Source organism: Quercus lobata, chromosome 8 (genome assembly GCF_001633185.2).
Source record: "Quercus lobata isolate SW786 chromosome 8, ValleyOak3.0 Primary Assembly, whole genome shotgun sequence".
NCBI classification, from domain to species: domain Eukaryota; kingdom Viridiplantae; phylum Streptophyta; class Magnoliopsida; order Fagales; family Fagaceae; genus Quercus; species Quercus lobata.
The window spans coordinates 40,195,862-40,216,479 of record NC_044911.1 but is presented as its reverse complement, the minus strand read 5'-3'; the positions used below and the strand labels follow the sequence as shown (position 1 = coordinate 40,216,479).

General features: G+C 35.9%; 2 protein-coding genes across 2 annotated transcripts; both read right to left on the bottom strand.

Annotated features, from left to right (window-relative positions):
* Positions 1-109: 109 nt before the first annotated feature.
* Positions 110-2,994, bottom strand: LOC115955269 (dnaJ homolog subfamily B member 1-like). Its single transcript, XM_031073341.1, has 3 exons — positions 2,562-2,994; positions 1,809-2,269; positions 110-616 (listed from the first exon to the last, which is right to left on the bottom strand). Exons 1-3 carry the CDS (start codon positions 2,724-2,726, stop codon positions 178-180), a joined length of 1,065 nt encoding a protein of 354 aa, XP_030929201.1. The 5' UTR covers positions 2,727-2,994; the 3' UTR covers positions 110-177.
* A 7,942-nt stretch (positions 2,995-10,936) lies between these two features.
* On the bottom strand, positions 10,937-12,342 carry LOC115955267 (signaling peptide TAXIMIN 2-like). The gene is made up of 2 exons (XM_031073336.1): positions 11,929-12,342; positions 10,937-11,332 (listed from the first exon to the last, which is right to left on the bottom strand). The coding sequence occupies exons 1-2, from the start codon at positions 12,195-12,197 to the stop codon at positions 11,209-11,211; spliced, it is 393 nt and encodes a 130-aa protein (XP_030929196.1). The 5' UTR covers positions 12,198-12,342; the 3' UTR covers positions 10,937-11,208.
* Positions 12,343-20,618: the final 8,276 nt, after the last annotated feature.

Sequence of the window (20,618 nt, the reverse complement as noted above, 5' to 3'; positions counted from 1 at the left end):
AACAAGAATAGTCATCAAAGATTCAAAACTTATGTAGTACAATTACAAATGTATAAAAAAAAAAAAAAACCAACCGAAAAGTTCTGAAAACCCCATTCCCATTCTGGGATTGTAAATCATAGAGACCCCAGATATATATATTCACATAAGTGCTACATTTCTCCGAGTATTACATGCTCATGGACCCAAAAGTTTCTTGATTCCAGCCTTCTGCTCTGAAGTAAGCCTTGTAGGGAACTTGATGTTGAATTTGATACGTAAGTTGCCTTTTTTTGTTGGGTCCTTTTGGATTGGCATTCCTTCCCTTGGAACAACCTCCTCATAGTTTGGATTAATCACATTATTGATTGGGATATTTAAAGTTCTGCCATCCAGAGTAGTCAGGTGGACAGTGTAGCCCGTCAAGGCATCCGCCAAGGATATTTTCTGGGTGACAATTAAGTCGTTTCCATCTCGAGTGAAAACACTGTGGGGTTTCTCATCAACGATAAATACAAGATCAGCAGGTATAACATTTGGCTGCTCATTCCCTTTCTCTGGGAAGGTTATCTTTGTGCCCTTCTTCCAACCAGGCTTTATGTCGATAGTAAGGATCTCTTCCACTTGAATGGTTTTGCTGCAAAACAGAATGAATGATATCAGAAATTATGCAGGACATTGCAACATTACCAGAATCACAAGGCAATAAGTATCTGAAGATTGTATAACTCCATATATTTTCACCATTCACTAGTATTATTTTGCCTACAGAACATCCCTTGAAAATCATAACTCTTGTACACAAATCCACACTTATAGAACTGAATCTGCTAAACTAGATTGTCAGCAACAGTCATGAAAATGATCAATGTGCAGTGTTCATGATCCTAGAGAATGTCAAGAGGCGAGTTTGAGATAAATTATCTGAATTTAAGAGGAGAACTCAATATCATAATGTAACACCATGCATCTTATTTGCAGCCCGAAAGCAGTTACGTGTTTAGATTACATTACCACAAAAAAGAACAATTCTCAATAATTTCACAAACATTAGCAGCTCAAGTGGCAGTTTTGAGATTAAGGTTTTGTGACGCAAATATCCACTTCATGAAGAAAGCATTACTACAACATCATGCCATTTCCACACCAAGAACAGGAAACCAACTTGTATTTCTACTGCACTTTGAAAAACAAACTTTTGTTTTTTGTCAGTCCAGGTACTAATTGAATATTTTCTTTACTTCTAAGTGAAGTTCTACAATCTGACAAGACAAGACTTATAGGCAAACAATTTATAAACTAAAATAACATAACCTTGCAAGTTTTGAATTCATTTTAGAGCCTGAACCGTTCATCTTATAGATTATTAATGTAACAGAAGAGTAAACATTGTCATAAGACAAACTACATCTACACAAGCAATTTAACAAGGATGTTACTAAATTTTTATCTAGTGTAAAATCCTAGATTTACCCTTCCCCTGGTTTTAGAAGTTCCAAAATTGGGTAATGGTCTTTTTACCGTCCTAATGGACTATTGCCTAATTACAGATACAACAACTAGTTCTTAATATGAACAAATTTAGATAACCACCAATTGCGCAAATCCACTTTTGAAATTCAAAGAAGTGATCTCTCTAATGGCAGAATAAGTCATATGCTAATCTGTAACCAACAAATTCTGATGAAACCAGCAAAAAACTAATAAAACTAGAGCAACACAATCATTACTTTGATCAAACAGTAGCACTCACCAATCAAATTCACAAACTTAAGTGAAGGAACCAAAATTTGACAAATGAAAATAAGCATTGAAGCAAAGCTACCTACCCACTAATGTCAGCAATTTCTCTAGAGATCTTCATCTTCTTGGAAGCTCCCTTGTATAACTCTTCAAGGCTGCAAGGCAACCTGCTCTCTATTGGAGGAGCTTTCCTAGGAGCACCTTGGTGCATAAACCCTCCTCCTCCTCCTCCTTCTCCAAAAGATGCAAACCCATCATCACCAAAAAACCCACTTGAGAACCTTGACCCTCTCATGCCTCCACCACCACCACCACCTCCCATCCCTCCCATGCCTCCAAACGGGCCGGAGAACCCGAAAAACTCGGCAAAAATGTCGTCTGCGTTTCGAGGATTAAATCGAAACGTTGTCGGTCCATTACCTGTGGAAAAGAAGGAAGCTCCACCAGGTCCACCGGGTCCACCAGCATCAGGCGGTGGCACTTGACCCTTTAGGCCTTCTTCTCCGTATTGATCATACACTGCTCTCTTCTGGGGATCACTCAGAACCTGCAAGAATTCCCATCAACAAGTTAATTAATTAAATAAAACCCATAAATTTTTTAATCGATTCTGATAATGGGTGATCATAAAAAGCAAAACTTGAGGGAAAAAATCAAGTTAAAAGAAGAAAATTGCACAGAGAAGCAGAGATTTCCACAACAACAATACCTTAAATATACAAACATGAAAAGCAAAGCTAAAACCATGAAATTCCAGGAAACTCAACAGGATGAACAATCTTAAATTGAAACCACATAGAAGATTTCACATAAGAATAGAAGGAGAAGCATAAACATACCTCGTAGGCTTCAGATATTTGTTTGAACTTGGCTTCAGCTTCTTTCTTGTTGTTGGGGTTCTTATCAGGGTGCCATTTCATTGCGAGCTTCCTATAAGCCTTCTTCAAGTCATCATCTTTGGCACTCCTATCAACCTGAAGTATCTTGTAATAGTCCACTCCCATCTTTAATTTCTTCTTCTTCTTCTTCTTGATTCTAAGCTCAAAAGGCCAAAGCTTTTAATTGCTTTCGGTTTTGTGTAGTGGTTGTTGATGTTTACTAGTTGATGAATTTGATGAAGGAATCAATCAGTGATAGTGCATTATTGGTGTTGTGTCATGCGTGAATGGTTGAGTAGGAATTGTTACTAGAAATAATAGGGATAGTTTGATGGTTTGAGAATTGTGTAGAAAGTTCCAGAAATTACTATACAGTTCTTTTTGAGTCGGCTGGTATTACAGGTTGGTTTTGATTCATTTTGTCACAGCCAATGGATTCATTCAACTTGGTTGGCCCCACCACTCCACCTGGCAAATTATAAACGACCCATCGTTCAAACTTCAAATCTAAGCGATTCTGCAATGGAAAAATGCTCCGCATTCTGTAGTTTATAATGAAAGGATCCATTGTTCGTAGTACCCTCATCGATTTTGCAATAAGAAATATCATGGTTAACTTTCTGTACCTCATGATGAAAATGATCCATCATTCAAACCTCATCAATTCTTCAATAAAAATGCTTAGTTATTAGAAGAAATTAAGAGAATTTTTAAATTTAATTTTTTTATAAGAAGTTGTATTATTTATCATAGATATTTTAATCATCTAATCAAAATTAGGTCTTACACGAGATGATTCCATCACATAACTTAAGACAACTTTTTAAAACTACTTATATAATATTCAATATTTTCCGTAATATTTGAGACTTTTAATTGATTCAATATTAATAGATGTTAAGAGTGTTATGTCTTAGTAGTATCGTTCAATCCTTTCATATATGAGAATTTGAATTCAAATATTTGCATCCCCCAATTATTATAAGGAAGAAAAAAAAAAAAAAAAAACAAAAGATATAAGGCACGAATTTCAATAAAAAAATTATTCCATAAATTACATGGGTTCACAATTAATTATTTAATTTATACATAAATTTAAGTTGTATCCTAGTTATTAAGGACAAAACTTAGGTGCCAACAAGGGCTTGGTTCAGCTGGTAAGATTCGTTCGCTCCGCCTAACCAGCCCAAGTTTGATTCCTGTTGCCAGCGGGCTCTTGTTGGTAGGTTGCTGTGTGAGGGATTTAAGGGGAACACAGGTTCGAGCCTTGGCGGGTACCTCGGTGGTCCTTGTGGGTCTTGTCCCTCATATGATCTATACTAACCTGGGTGGCATAATACAACCATAAAGGCCCCCATTTCCGTTTAGCAAAAAAAAAAGGGACAAAACTTAGGTACAATACTTTAGGTATTATTCCTTAGATTCTTTATTTACGATTGAGTTATGTGGTTATTTAACAAAAAAATACATTTTCATCTCATGAGAAAAAATCCACATGACAAAATTTTAAGAGGGGAATCTAAGGAACAACACCTAAGTACTATACATAAATTTTGTCCTTTTATCAATATCCTTTTAAAGTTTTTAGAAGAAAACTAATACTATATAACCATTATTATTATTATTATTATTATTATAAATATGTAAATGATTGACGTGGGAGTGAAGTGGCAAATTATGTGACAGCCATATAGGCGACATGTGTCATCTATGTTATATGTTTAGATGTCTTTATTATTTCTAATCAAAGTAATCTCTAGAGTCTTTTTATTTTATTTTTTATTTTTTATATATAAGATAGAAATTCTACTCTAGCCTAATCTAAGTATATATGTGTGTGAAACTCCCTCCTGAAGACTTGAACCCCAGCCTTTGTCTCCCACACCTCACAAAACACTTATACTTGTGGAGTGACTATCACACTAAAGGTGCGTGGTAGTATTTCTAGAGTCTTGTTGGTAGTTGTTTCAAGTTTCAGCCATTATAGTCTAGCAACCAAAGGAAACAAATCATTTATATTGTTTCTAGTTTTCATGAGTCAAAGGCTTGAAAATGTAAAGATTTAAATGTTGTTTTTATTCTCCTATGCTGAGAGAGTTGTTGTAAGCAATATATATAGCTGGTTGGCTTGGCTAACATAAATGAATCAAATTAGAAAGAGTGATAATTATTCAAAAAAAAATACTTGTTTTATATTTTGTATCTCTTTGGATGTATTAAATTTAGTGGTAAGAGTATTCAACCATGCATCTTTGGTAATTTCCTTTAGGTGGTGAGCTTCTTATACATGTGTGTGAGAGTTTTATTTTTATTTTTTCTTCCACCCCTTTTCCGGTATCAATGATGCTTAAAATTTAGGGACATATTGAAAGTAAATTATCAAAATTTTACATTCTCTCTTATCCACATTTCTTTTTTTGGTAAATGAGGCTTGGAAATAAAAACTACTGAACAACAAGTTTGTTACAACAAACAAAGCCAGCTTTCTCTCTAGCCAGCAGATCAACCACCACATCCGGTAGGTTATACAAAAATTGGAAATCAGAAATAAGCTCTGCTCCCATTCGAGCTAATCGGTCAGCACAGGTATTAACTTCCCTAAACACATGCGCCGCTGAGTAATTAGGGAAAGTCTTTATTAGGTTCCTGCAATCAGTTAAGAGAGGTTCAAGCATTAGATTGACAATTGAAGGACTTGAAACAAGATGAACAATAAACTCAGCATCCATTTCAATACAAATATTCTCAATTCCCAACTGCTTGGCCATGGTGAGCCCATCCTTTAGAGCTCATAGTTCTGCTATAGTACTTGTAATGTTCCCGAGCTTTTTGGCAAACCCAGCTATCCAATCTCCACTGCTGCACCTCAAGATACCACCCCCGCTTGCCTTGATCGGGTCCCCAAACACAAACCCATATGTATTGAGTTTCACCCATCCCCTAGGAGGTTTGATTCATCTCACTTGGACTTGAACTCTACTTGGTTTGTTTAGGCCATTGGGGACTATGGCATAAAACTCCACTCCCTTTTTCAGACTTCAACTCTCCCAGTTTGGAAGATTGCCTTGTTCCTATGCAGCCATATAGTCCAGATCGCTTGAGGAAATAAGATTTTCCATGGCATACGGGGTCTTGGGAACATGATAGAAGTTCCACAATTCTTTTCCGGCCAAGCTTCTAGATTCAAACCAAAGAAATCTTGATTAGCTTCCTTGATTCCCAAGTCCCTCCACACGGATTTAGCCACCTTGCAATTTCTAAGGGTGTGAAGAATAGATTTAGGACCCTCACCGCACACGGGGTCTTGCAATCTCTTATCCACTTTTCAAAGCGACTCTAATTATTTAGTCCAAGTTGATTTTTCCAAAAACAGAAGGCAAAAGAATTTATTTTGACATATGTTAAAAAAAAATATATATAAGATGTAAAAAATAGCAAAATTTGAGGAAAAAAAATCTCTTAAATGCGTTGTTGTATTCCGGGAAGAAATATAGAAAAAAATAAGTAAAACATATTATATGTATTTTCATTTTTGCGAATTATGCCCAAATGCCTTGTCAAAAGGCTGCGGTCGTTTTGATCGTGTATTTAGCATATCCACAAGTACTAAACTTTTTCACTGTTTTGATAGATCCACAAGTGCTAGATTCTTCTTGGCAGTATACCTATTTTTAGTTATGACGTGATGACGTCTCTATTTATGCTATTTACGTGGCAGTCAGCGGCTACAAAAATTCTTTTTAGGGTGGTTATTAAAAACATTTAAATTAAAAAAAAATTAATAATAATAAAATTTGAATATATTAACATCACAAAATAAAAACATACACAAATGTATAAAGTTTTAAAATTTTATTTCACAAGTTTCATACTTTGAAATCATTGTATGATATGATAGGTTTACTATTAATTTATTAATTACATCTTTTTCAATGTATAAAACTAAACAATTATTAAATTACTGATCTCTCATTCAATTACTAACATATTGCCTAAATAAGTACTAATATTAACAAAATGTATTATCTTTTTGAAAAAATATATCATATAAATCCAACAAATTCGACAAAAAACTAAAGTAAGTACTAATAGACTAACTATTTAAAAAGTGTGCATTTTTTATATATAAAAAAACAGCGATTTTAAAATATGTCATTTGAAAACACAATTTAAGAAACCACAATTAAACATTTGGTTTGAGATTTTAGGCTAATTTGTTTGTTTGGGCAATTTTTGAGAAGTGCTATGTCCACAAAATTTTTGTAACACTTTCACAACAAAACCTAAGTGATAAGTTTTTACTGGTTCTAATTTGAACTTACTATTGAAATTATTTTTTTGTTTACCAGTAACAACTTGCTATTTAGGATTTGTTACAAAAGTATTGTGAAAATATTGTAAACATTGCATTTCTTGCAATTTTTTTGTTCAACATTTAATGGACCAAAATTTTGGAGAGGTTGAATTTTATTTTTAGTGGGCTCAATTGTTATTAAGGGTATTCAAGTCTTTTTTTAGGGTGGTCAAATTTTTTTTTTCTAGGGTGGTCAAACAACTCATATTAATTTAAAACTCAAATTTTTTTTAAGGTATATTAAAAAAAAAAAAAAAAAATTCAAGGACCACCCTTATTAGTACCTAGCACGGCCCTTGGTGGCAGTTAATCAGGCTTACAATAAAGAATGTCATTCAGCATTAAAATATTGGACTACTTATTAGAAATTTTTAGAGTACCGCAATGTGGTGTCCCACTCTCTCATGTTCACTAGGGGTGTCCACTTGTCAAGTTTGTACCTAACTCATAATTGACCCAATCGAATTGGGTGAAGAATCCGCACGCTGATCGGTAAGGGATATAAGTTGGATGAATTGGGCAAGTTTTGGGTGGTGGTCGGTTTTGAGTGAAACCGAAAACAATGAAAAAAGGAGCAATGATGGAGATCTCGTCAGATTTGATGGATCTCCATTGGATCTAGTTGTGTTGGTTGTCGATCTCCGCCATATCTCATTGGAAACGTTGGAAATCGCAGGATTTTATGGTATTTATGGTCGGGTCGGGTTGCTTGAGTTTTGGAGGTGGAGACTTGCACTCAAGCTTCTGCTAATTGCTAGAGTTATTGGATTAGGTGGCAAACGATTTTGGTTCGGTCGGGTTGGTGGGTGGGTTGGGGTTCACAGTGAACTTTCTAATTATATTTATAGTGGAGTATACCACGAATATATGCTCATTTTTAAGTTATATATACCTATTATTTGTACCTTCTAAATTTGGATCTATTACAATTTCTTTTATAGATATGATAAAATTTAAACCTATGACTTTAATTCCATAGGTGTCACTTGATTGAGTTACAAGGATTTTGACGGATCAATTACCATTTTCGTATTTAATATTTTAGTTTTGTCAATTTCATCTTCTAAGGTCATGATATATTTTCTTCATTGTTGTTGAGGGGTGGGCAAAGATTCAAAAGAATCGACCTACCTGCTCAACTAAGTTCAATTTGATGCATCAATGGTGGTTTTAATCAAACAAGAAGTTCTAAAAACTCAATCATTAGGGTCTTGGGTTTTATAAAGAAATCCCTTAAGAATTTTCCCCAGTTTTGTAAAGAAATCCCTTGAGAATACATATATTAATTTTTTCTTTTACCGCTTAACCCCTCTCTCTCTCTCTCTCATTTAAATAATACATATATTTTTGTTTTTACCATATAGTAAAGTGCCATTATGTTTTAAAATTTTTTGACTTTTGACACCATTGATGTAGTGGGTTTTTAAGGTTTTAGGTACTAAAATACAATTTTAGCTACTTTAGCACATTTGATGTGAATGCTCTAAGAGCATCCGCAGCCGGAAATTCCATCCTATCCTATTTTACCATCCCAAAAAGTAATTTTATCAATTATACCATACAATTTTATAACATACCCAACATCCCTACTTTTATTTTCCTATTCTATTCTTTAAAATAATATATCTACCCAATAAAATAACATTCCCCAAATCCGTATCTATTCTCTCTCATCTCTCTCCTCTCTCTGATTTTTAACTCTCTTCCACTGAAACCACCACCGCCAACTTTTTATTTTCCTATTTTACCATAATATTTCTCTTTTTCTCTTCCTTTTCCTCTCTTCTCCCTCAACTTCAAGCACTAGCCTCAACCTCTAGCAAACCCATACCCAGCAAAATCACAACAAAAAATCACCCAAATCAAACAAGCACGAGAAATCCACCTGCCACCGCAGCAAAATCATAACAAATCTAAACATGTCGCAACCCAGAAGAACAAATCTAAAAATCACAACAAATCACAAAAAATCACAGCAAAATCCACCTCTTCCTTAAGCCGTCGGTCACAAAAAAAAAAAAAAAAAACACACACACACACACACACAGAGAACCCAGATCGCAACCCAGAAGAACCAGATCGCAACCCACTTCGGCGGCGCTTTTTGACACCAGACTCTCTACTTCGGCGGCGCAACCCACTTCAGCGGCGCTTTTTGACCCGGATCGAGTCGGAGCTCTCCAACATCTGACACCAGACTCTCTACTTCGGCGGCGCAACCCACTTCAGCGGCGCTTTTTGACCCGGATCGAGTCGGAGCTCTCCAACATCTGCGACGAAATCCTCAAGCTCCTTGACACCAGACTCATTCCTTCTGCCGCCACCGGTGACTCCAAGGAGACGAAATATCAGCAAGAATTTCACCATGAAAACCATTAAAGGGCAGTGACAAAATCCTAAGCTCAGTAAGCTGAGCAATCACAAGCAACAGCTTCCCAACCAATTTTCCACTACTAGTCCAACAGTCCCTCCTAGTCGCAAACCCATAAAGCGGAAATTGAGCAAAGTTGGAACAAGAATTACCTTTGTGCTCATTCCCAGTAATGTTCAGTGAAACTTACACGGGAATTATATTCACAGGAGAGACCAAACCACGAGCAGTAATCATCAGTCCTAAGTAGAGAGCAAAGCTGATGGGTCAGAGACCGAGTCCTTCAACTGGAGGAGCACAAAGAGAGAGAGATGAGAGAAGTCAGAGATACAGAGGGAGACGAAATACTCAGAGATGCTACAGTGACACAGAGGAGAGAGAAAAATAAAAGGATTAAAATATATTATTTTGGTTTGGCATAACGCTACAGTGCCATCTTATATGTAAGATGGCACTGTAGTGCCATGCCAAAAAATTTTGGCATTTCTCAGTTTTAACCTTCCAGTTGCTAGCATGTTTTTGGGTCTAAATGCTAAATTTACCTTACATTTGACATTTAGAATGCCCAATGCTAATTGGTTAGTCTGACAACAACTAGCATTTTCTAGCTTTGGTAACCATCTCCTTCAAGAAGACGGACTACCAGGGGGAATCCAAGGGCTACTAGTATTGGCAAAGCCCCCTCCTTTTCTACCCAAAACTCTACTTTCATACAGCTTGAAAGCAAGGCTTGTGTTGCAATCATTGAAAGAAATTTTCAAGGTGAGCCCAAATTGGGTAGCCCTTGGGCTTGCAGACGGGAGGGGTTTTCCCCCCTAAATTGTAAGAGATCCTTTCGTCATTGGGCGGTTGGGCCTTCCTAAGATGGTTTTAAATGCCCTTAAAGAGGAATAAGGCCCCCTTGTGTGTAAGTTTTGTTTTCTTCTGTAGCATTTTTGCCCAGGAAAAAAACAAGAACAAGCAAACAAGTTGCGTAGGACAAGAAGTGTTGTTTACCAACCAAAAAAAAAAAAAAAAAGTTGAAGTGTTCTTACCTGGTTAGGATTATATAGCTAAAGATGAAAGAATAGATGTAGAAATTGAGTCCAGAAAGGACTAGAGTAAACTTGGATGAAAGTAAGAGATGGCTAGTACTGGACCAAGGCTCACATAAGAAAAGACTAGGAGAAAGCTCTCAGGTACCCAATCCGAGAGTGAAAAGTCACTTATAGCAATTAAAATTGATTAGATCTTGTCTTTATAATACTCCGGACCTAGTGCATTTTTGTTGTTGTTGGTAATTCAATAGTTACAATGAGGAAAGAAATTTGAATTACGAGTATCATGAAACTATTAGGGATGTTAATCAATTAAGTCTTAAGACTCCACACTTCAGACCTAGTAAGTAGTTGCACGATTAAGGTCAATGCTTGACCCCTTCTAAAAATTTCTTTTGGGCCAAGCAGAAATTTTAAACCCAACCCCAAACTCAAGTATAAACAAATCAATAAATCCGTCCCCGATTACTCGATTAGTGGCACACTTGGATTCATTTAACCATTGTCAACTTGTCATTATTGAAGGAATTATGAAGTCAATAGTTTACAGTATTTATTAGAACAAGAGGAAAAATCAAGGAGAAGAAGTCCAATATACTCCATCAAATAACTTTTTTTTTTCTTCTTTACAAAAATTTCCTGCTTAGCAACCCAAAAAAAAAAAAAAAAAATACAACTAATCACACGGCATCTGAAATTTGACCAAATATCAGGGAATAACAAATATTGTATCGCCTAAAACACCCCCTCCACCAAAACAGACACACAAATACTAATCCAGCAATGAATGTCTGAGTACCCATTTAAGAAAAAAAAAAAAAAAAAAACAGAATGAATGAATTAGTGCTAACAAGGAATCTTTTCAATGAACCATCTAAGTAGTTTCACAGGAAGCTTCACAATACCCATCGCCATATTCGCAAGTCCAGCAAAACATATGCAACACGGGCACAAACAACTCAGCACAGTCCTGTCATTCAATTAATTTCATGGAGAAAAAAAAAAATAATCAACACACACACATATATAGAGGACATCTAACAATGACCACAAAATCCATAAAAACAATGATCACAACAATAACAATAATTCTTGAAAAGAGTATGTTTTTATAATCTTGATTGACCTTGATTCATTACCAATATCAATGTAAAAGGTGTTATCAGAAAAAAAAAATATAAATATATATATATATATATATATATGTATATATCAATATAAAAGGCCTTTTTTAAGATAAATTTTCACAATGTTATCTATGTAAATAAACAAAAATGCATACATTTAAGCACATTACAATTACATGGAAATTGTAACACTCAAAGAAAGGTATATATATAGGGCAATGTAAGAATTCAGATGATGGGACAGTTTCTTCTATGGTTTAGGCTTAATTAAGGAATCAAGATCGCAAAGAAATTGTAATGAATGGGAAGAAAAAAAAAATGGAGAAACATACCAAAAGCATATATATATATATATATATATATATTTTTTTTTTAAAAAAAAAAAAAAAAAAAACAAAAAAAGGAGAAGAAGAAGAAGAAAGAGAGAAAGAAAACTAACCCAATAACCCAGATAACCGCACCCACAAGAGATAACACCAATGCCACCAATGCAAAAGGCAATCCCAGCAAGAAACCCAATGGCCTGCAATCTCCCATTCTCTCAAAATCAAAAGTCTCTTTGTTTCTCTGTAGACTTTCTTTTTGCTTTGGTGTTTTGGGGTTTTGAATTCGAAGAGGAGGAGAAGTGGATTTTATCAAATAAATACATACAGGTTTCAAAATAAAGACTTCGACAGCGACGCATACGCGGTCTATAACTACCGGCATTTTCAAGTTGTTGAATTGGCGGAAATACCCTTGTGAAAGATTCCAATTGTCATTTGGTATAGAGAGACATTGCTGGGTACTTTAGGGAAATTGGCCTCTCCGAAGCTTCGCCAGGGTTTCTTTTGGGTCACAAAATCCGAATGAAACTGCGTGCGAAGACTTGTCACTTGTACATGTTTTTCATTTTCTACACGATTTATATCCCCCTTTCCCAGCCGTCTAAAATAAGGTACCTGTCAAAATTGAAGAATTCAATTCTGAGTTAATAAGTGGCAAGGAAAATGGTACTACATTGTTGACTTTCTCTGTAATAAAGGGTCGTCCTTTCCTTCCTCTTTATTTATTTATTTACTAGTATTATTTTCGTGTGGATGATGGATGTAAACTCAAAAGTTTAGAAATTTTAAAATAATTAAAACTAAAATATTGAATATATATATATATATAGTAATAATAAATGGGCAAAATTTAAGTAAAGTATTTAGGTGTTATTCTTTAGATTTTCCTCTTAAAATTCTGTCATATGGCTTTTTTTTAATGAAACGTAAGTGTATTTTTTAGTTAAGTAATTATATGACTGAATTTTAAAAGGGAAATTTAGGGAACAACACATAGTTTTGTCCATAATAAATTATAAAATAAGTAAATAATTTTAACTAAAAAAAATTTATTTTAAGTTCTAATTGTTTAGAGTTTAGACTTTATAAGTGTTTATCTATTTTTATATTTTAAAATTCTCTTTGTGCTTTGTGTTAATTTCTTAATATGAGATATGAAATGAGCTTAATCATTTCTACTTGGGTTATGTTTAATCTATGCCCTAGCCAATACAAACAATAATAAACAAAATAGTTCTTCAATACCGATTTTTTCCTAGTGATAGTCTAATTGAAAAAATCAACACATTCACAAATAAACAATAACCAAAACTGAAAATCAAAACATACACAAAAGAGTTCAAAAATTGAGAACATAAAAAAAAAAAAAAAAAATCAACAAAAACTTACATAAGAGAACCAATAACTTAAATGGGTGTCCATTGTTTTGCTTTTTTATAGTAAACTTCCTTTGACATAATGTCCTGCATGCAAATTTAGAAGTAAAGAACAAATAAATAATAACCAAAACTGAAAAATCAAAACATACACAAAAGAGTATTGAAAATATTAAAAAAAAATCAATAAAAACTTACATAAGAGAACCAAGAACTTAAATGGGTATCCATTATTTTGCTTCTTTATAGTAAACTTTCTTTCGTATAATATCTTGCATGCAAATTCAAAAGCAAAGAACAATAAATAAGATGAATTTATTAAATTAAAATATAAGTGTAAGCTCTATTTTCACGAAAAAAAAAAAAAAACAAAAACAACAACAACAACAACAATGTAGGTGTATTGTGTGAGATTTAGTTATGGGGATGACTTCTTGGTTAATAGGAATTTGTGTCGAAAAGCCATGAGTGACTATAAGTTCTAAAAATTTTTCTAAAACTTTATCTAAATTAAATTATTGTTAAATCTTATCCCTTAAGGCCTGTTTGGGATCCACTTATTTTGCTGAAACTGAAAACTTTTTGTTGAAGGTACTGTAGATAAAGGTAAAAGTTAGGTGAAATAGTACAGTGAGACTCATGAATAGTATCAAAAACTGCAATAAGACCTGTAAGGACTCAATTTGTAACAACCCCAAATTGATTTATTGGGCTCGAGCATTAAAGGCCCAAACAATAAATTTGTAAAGAGTGGGCTGAAAGACTAGGCCTTAGTCATCGGACAGTGGTTGGTCGTGGTATTCATGGTGGACGCACAGAGGTGAACCATGTTTGTCCAAGAAGTCTTTCTCCTCGGCACGGCTTGGGAGGCTCTAGTTCTTGGTCTTTTTTCCCAGCCCTTTTTCTGGATTACTCCCCTCTCCTTTTTATACTAGCCTTTATCCTTTATCCAACATCCACGTGTAGGTTCAGCTTTTTAGGGCTGATACTTGTCCTATTAGCCCATACCCAAAGTGGTTGGGAGTGGTTGTAAAAATTGAAAAGTATTGCTCTATCAGGCACAGAGTACTTAATTGCAGTAATGATAGTCTTTCCCTTGTCCTTTATTGCCACACTGTTCAGGGGTCCTTTCCCCATCAATGCGGAGGTGTTCAGCTTTTCCATGCACCGTTTCTATACCGTACTCGCCCTTTCTTTTAGGAGTGCTTTGGGATGCTGATGACAGAATCGTCATCGACTATATCTCTAGGTCATTTGGACTTTCGTTGTATGTCCTCGGCAATGTCCCTCCTCGGCTCGGGCCTTGGGCCCTAACGTAAAGTATGCCAGGGTCATAAGTTCTCTGGCCCCACAAGACCCATGAATAGTAGTAAAAATAAAATGAATAGTAAAATAAGTTAGCTTTTTAAGCCCGAGCCAAACGCACACTTAGTCAAGAGATTTGTAGCTTAATATCCTAATAAAATATTAATTTAATAAGATGTAATTAACTTGAGCAAAAAAAAAAAAAAAAGTAGGAGTTGTGTGGGATTTAAGTTTAGAAATTTTTTATAATAGACTTTTAGTTTGAAAAGAATTTAAATTTGTGGGGTCCAATAATTTGTGGCCCTGGCCCATTTTTACATTGGGGCCCAAGGCCTGAGTCGAGGAAGGTTATAGCCGATGATAGGTAATGAAAGTCCAAATAGTTCTGAGACACAGCGACCATGGAAGGGCAAAAACGGTATAAGAACAGTTTGGGAAAAAATCTAAAATATCTAGGTCAATAGATAAGGGTACGCTGGATAGTATAGCGACCAAGGACAAAGGGAAAGCCGCCCTTACTGCCATTTAATACTCTGCATTCTTCAGTTTTTTCAACCACCCCCACCCACTCTGGGTATGGGCTGATGGGACAAGTATCAGTCTTGGAAAATCAAACCCACACGTGGACGTTGGATAAGGGATACAGGCTAGTATAAAAGGAAAAGTAAGCACTCTGGGGAAAAGGGTTGGGAAAAATGGCCAAAAACCAGAGCCTCCCAACCCGCCTCTGGATAAAAACTCCTAGAACGAACACAAATTAACTATGTATGAATACCGCGAAAAAACCACCGTCTGGTGTCTAAGGCCTAGCCTTTCAAACCCACGCTCTACAAATGATATTGTTTGGGCCTTTATTACGTGCGAACCCAATATTATTATGGATCGTCACCAATCGTGTCCTTACAATTGGCGTCGTCTGTGGGAAAGGTTTGTGTGTCGGCACAGGCGGTGGGTTGAGACAATCACTCACATCATTTCAAACAGCCGGGTGTAGTGTTTTAGCATAGAGTCCCACAAGGGGCTACGTTTCTTCACTAGGGGCTGCGCTTCGTAGCGTCAGCAGCACGGTGGTTCTAGGGGCTTGGCCGAGGAGCTAATTCCCCTTAAACCAAGGTCCCATGCCATAACCGAGGGGTTAATTCCCCCAACTACTTATTAAAATCAAGTTTTGGACAGAACCAAGGTATTACATGGTCCTCAGACTCAAATCTATGGGGAAACCAACTACTTATCAAAATCAAGTTTTGGACAGAACCAAGGTATTGCATGGTCCTCGGACTCAAACCTATGGAGAAACCAACTACTTAAAAATCAAGTTTTGGACAGAACCAAGGTATTGCATGGTCCTCGGACTCAAACCTATGGGGAAACCAACTACTTATCAAAATCAAGTTTTGGACAGAACCAAGGTATTGCATGGTCCTCGGACTCAAACCTATGGAGAAACCAACTACTTAAAAATCAAGTTTTGGACAGAACCAAGGTATTGTATGGTCCTCGGACTTAGACCTTTGGGAAAGTCAGCTATTCAAGAAGAATTCTAAGTCACCCAGTCCTCGGACCAAATACCAGAAAAGGTTAAGGCTAGGAAAGTTATTAGGAAGGTGGCGAAATGCCTTATTATTCAACGACCTGCAGGGGCTGTTCATTTTTTGTTATATATCCTCGGATGATTGTTTCCTGCACCACACCGAGCATTCAGCTGTCATCTCGGTTATTTTGGGGTATGTATCATTTTCTCAGATCGGCATTATTGTGCCAAGCAACTCTATTAAGTCCATAATAATATCTTTTTCTTAGCAAGGGTTTCGACCCTAAGTATCATTTGTTCAAGTTGGCATTATTGTGCCGAACAGCTCTTATAAGTTCATAATAACGTCTTTTTTCTTGGTAAGGGATTTCGGCCCTAAGTATTGTTTTCTCAGGTCGGCGTCATTATGCCAGACAGCTCTAATAAGCTCATCATAAATATCTTTTTTTGTTTTTCTTAGTAAGGATTTCCGCACAAGGTATCATTTGTTCAAATCGGCATTATTATGCCGGATAGTTTCAATAAGCACAGAGCAAGGTCTTTTTATTAGCTGGGATCTCGGCCCTAAGTATCGTTCAAAATATAAAAATAAAAAAGAAGTCATAGGATAGTACGTCTATTCACGGCATAACTATTTCAAAAAGAAGAGATAGAATGTACGAAGTAAAGCAATGATGACTTTTATTAATATAAAGAGGTGTTACAGCGTATAATGAAGGGCTTAAACAAGCCTATATAGTAAACGAGTTACAAAAACAATATTTAAAAAAAAAAAAAAACAGAGCCAGAAATCTTTTTAAGCTCTGCTCCAAAGTCTTTTCAAATTCTGCCCCAGTAGCACCCATATTGAGAGAAGGACCTTCCTAGGTGGAAGAGGAGAAGAAGAGGAAGAAGGAAAAGCACCAGGATGGATCTGGTGATGGGAAAGAAAAAGAAGGGGAGGCAAAAGAAGACACCAGTGAAGGAAGAGAGGAAGAAGCAGGGATACTTAGTCCCTGCGTCGGCCCTGACTCCTAACGCGCTGGTGCCATATTAGCTATGCTCATAAGAGAGCGGCTGGTACTAATAATGGGTGACCCCAGCTCAATCGTACCAAAATTTTGGCACGATGAGCCCCTGCTTCGGATTTTGGTTGAAAGGAGGATGAGAAGTATCTTTAGTCTCTGCCATCCCTGCCCTGACCTAGTCATTTTGAGTTTCACAAGAACGTAGCATTTCTAGGAAAGGTATAGTCTCTTCATTTCCGCTCCTATCGTGGACGAATCACAATTCAAAGTGTAAGCGAGCGGATAAGGGAAACTCTGGGAGAGGTAAGGGGTTTTCAGACTTTAAAAGGATTGAAAGGTCTCTGTGTAAGGAAGATAACCTCTTGCTTTTCTTCTTATATGAAGGGCAAAACGGGAGACATTTAATCCGTCCAAATTTCCAAGAAAATCGGTAAATGAGAATATACCCATTCCACTTCCCCACGCCGTCAATAACCGTTGAATTTAAATGGTCTCGTAAAAGGAAATCATTAAAGGCGCGTTTCGGATAATGAAGCGGCAGGAACGCATCATGAATGAGTTCAAAGGAATGTTTCGTAGTTCGGTATGTTTCCTAGATAGATGAAGAGACACCCACATTGATGAGGGGCAGATCTAAGCGGACCACAATAAAAGCATGGTATTACCAAAACCCTCCTCTCCGACCAAGAGGTCGGACAGCAGGATTTCGAGGGGCTATTGTGGGGTCCAATAATTTGTGGCCCTGACCCATTTTTACATTGGGGCCCAAGGCCCAAGCCGAGGAAGGTTATAGCCGAGGATAGGTAATGAAAGTCCAAATAGTTCTGAGATACAGCCGAGGACGATTTTGTCCTCGGCATATCCGAGGTCTCCCCGGAAGGAAGGGCAAAAATGGTATAGGAACAGTTTGGGAAAAAATCTAAAATATCTAGGTCAATAGATAAGGGTACGCTGGATAGTATAGCGACAAAGGACAAAGGGAAACCCGCCCTTACTGCCATTTAATACTCTGCACCTGACAGAATCATACTCTTCAGCTTATTCAACCACCCCCACCCACTCTGGGTATGGGCTGATGGGACAAGTATCAGTCCTAGAAAATCAAATCCACACGTGGACGTTGGATAAGGGATACAGGCTAGTATAAAAGGAAAAGTAAGCACTCTGGGGAAAAGGGCTGGGAAAAATGGCTAAAAATCAGAGCCTCCCAGCTCGCCTCCTAGATAAAAACTACTAGAGCGAACACGAATTAACTATGTATGAACACCGCGAAAAAACCACCGTCTAATGTTCAAGGCCTAGCCTTTCAAACCCACGCTCTACAAATGATATTGTTTGGGCCTTTATTACGTGCGAACCCAATATTATTATGGGTCGTCACCAATCATGTCCTTACAAAATTATTGTTAAATCATGCAACTTGAGGAAAAATACAAACACAAAAACATGGGTTGTGTAGAATTTAAGTTTAGAAATTTTTAACAATAGACTTTTAGTTTGAATAGAATTTAAATTTCTTTTAAATTATTGTTAAATCTTATCCCTTAGTCAAAATCTAGGTTTATTTTTTTATTTTTTTATTTTTTTTAATTTTTTTTAAGAAAGAAAATATAGGTTGTTGTGTGTGGAATTTAAGTTTAGAAAATTTTTATAATAAACTGTGGGGACCGGCCCAAAATAACAGGCTGGTTGGGCCCTAGGCCTGTCCGAGGACTCAGTCCGTCCGAGGAGTCAGCGTGGCCCAAGCAATCCTTATTTAGGCCCATTGGGGTAAAGAGAACATGTCCGAGGAGTAATTTCTCCTCGGATACTGTCAAACCCAGAGTAAAAGTACATCCAAGCCACTATAGTCCATATTCCAAATACATAAAAAGGAAGGAAACTCGAAATATCTCAGAAAAGGCTGCCACCACCACATTAAATACCTTACAACTGCTCTCCTGGCCGCATTAATAAGGAGAAGACCCCTGAACAGTATTACCTTGGCTACCGCAACTCATAGAGAATTGAGGAGGGTGTCTGATGGGACGGGTGCTTAAGTGGGGGTTTGGATGATCAACAAGTGTAAAGCCCAGATGATTGGAAATGACCTATATAATATGTAAAGGTCCCCCAAGAGAGGGGACGGAGAAAAAGGAGGAGAGAGTACGGTAGAGAAGTCTTACTGCATTAATTTGTGTCCATTAATCAAGTTTCGAGACTTATTATTTGTAAGGGACCTCTCTTCACGAGAGCATTTTTGTTCTTATTTTTGTATTCCCTTATCCCATGCGACAAACCAATTAAACTAACTGATACAGAGTTCTTTAGCCCATACTTTACAAAAAAATTCATTGTGTGAGACTTTTTGGGCCAAGACTTGACCGACAAGGATTGGGCCACTAAAATTGTGCCCCTACATAAGCTTTTAGTTTGAATAGAATTTAAATTTTTTAAAATTTAAATGATAAATTTTTACCTAAATAAAATAGTTGTTAAATATTATCCCTTAATTGAGGAAATATATTCTAACAAAAAAATATAATTAATTTACTAATTAGTGATAGTAGCCACTTGGCGCAACCATAGCTTCTAAGCCCAACTTTTATTATATAGTATATGATATATGATTTATGATTTAATAATAATAATAATATTATTATTATTATTATTATTATTATTATTATTTTGAGATTTTCATGGTAATTTTTCTCTCTAAGAGGTAGCTTAATGTAAAATTTCTTATTGTTGAATAAAAAATTTATATAAAATTTTTATCTATCCAAAAAATTAATTGGTGTCTTAGCCTATTGATAAAAAACAATCATCATAGATCATTAGCCTCATTACACACACTTTGTGCATGTGATGAGATTTATTTTTTTATTTTTTTTCTTTTTAGATTTACATGTTTTCCTACAAATACTAAGCATTGACTCATGACCTTGTTTTTCACAGGAATTTTGATCCTACTTTATATCTCCTATTTCTACATCCTTGCATGGATAAACCAAATGCAATAGAATAAAGTGAAGAATTACACTTTTTAACTTGAAATTCTATAGTTTACCGTTACAAAATTACAAAACAATGCAAAAAAGTGAAAAAAAAAAAAAAATCTATTCACATGTAACTCACTCATATGGTGCCATTTCTTGAATCTTTTTAATTGTCTAACTTCGATCTCATTTGATCCTTAGTTCCTTACTTTTGCCCCCATTAAAGCAAATATACAATAATTGCAATTGCTCCAATAACCCTAAAAATAGTTATTATATAATAAAAAAAGAAACAACACTAAGAGTGTGTTTGGTCGAGTGAATTTTAGGAAGGATGGAAAAAAGAAGAAAAAAAAAAAGAGAAAAGAAAATGAGGAGAGAAATTTTTTTGGAAAGTGTTTGGTTGAGAGGGGGAGAGAGGATCGAAAATGATGGTGGGGCCTAGATGTTTTCTCCTTGGCTCACAAAAAAGTTTTCTCTCCAAAATAAGAAGAAAACTGAGTGGGGGGAGTTTGATAGATAAATGATGAAAATGCCCATGTGCACTTGCACATGAGCTTGTCTAGTACATTGTCCTTTTTTTTCCTTCTTCTAGTCTAGTCTACA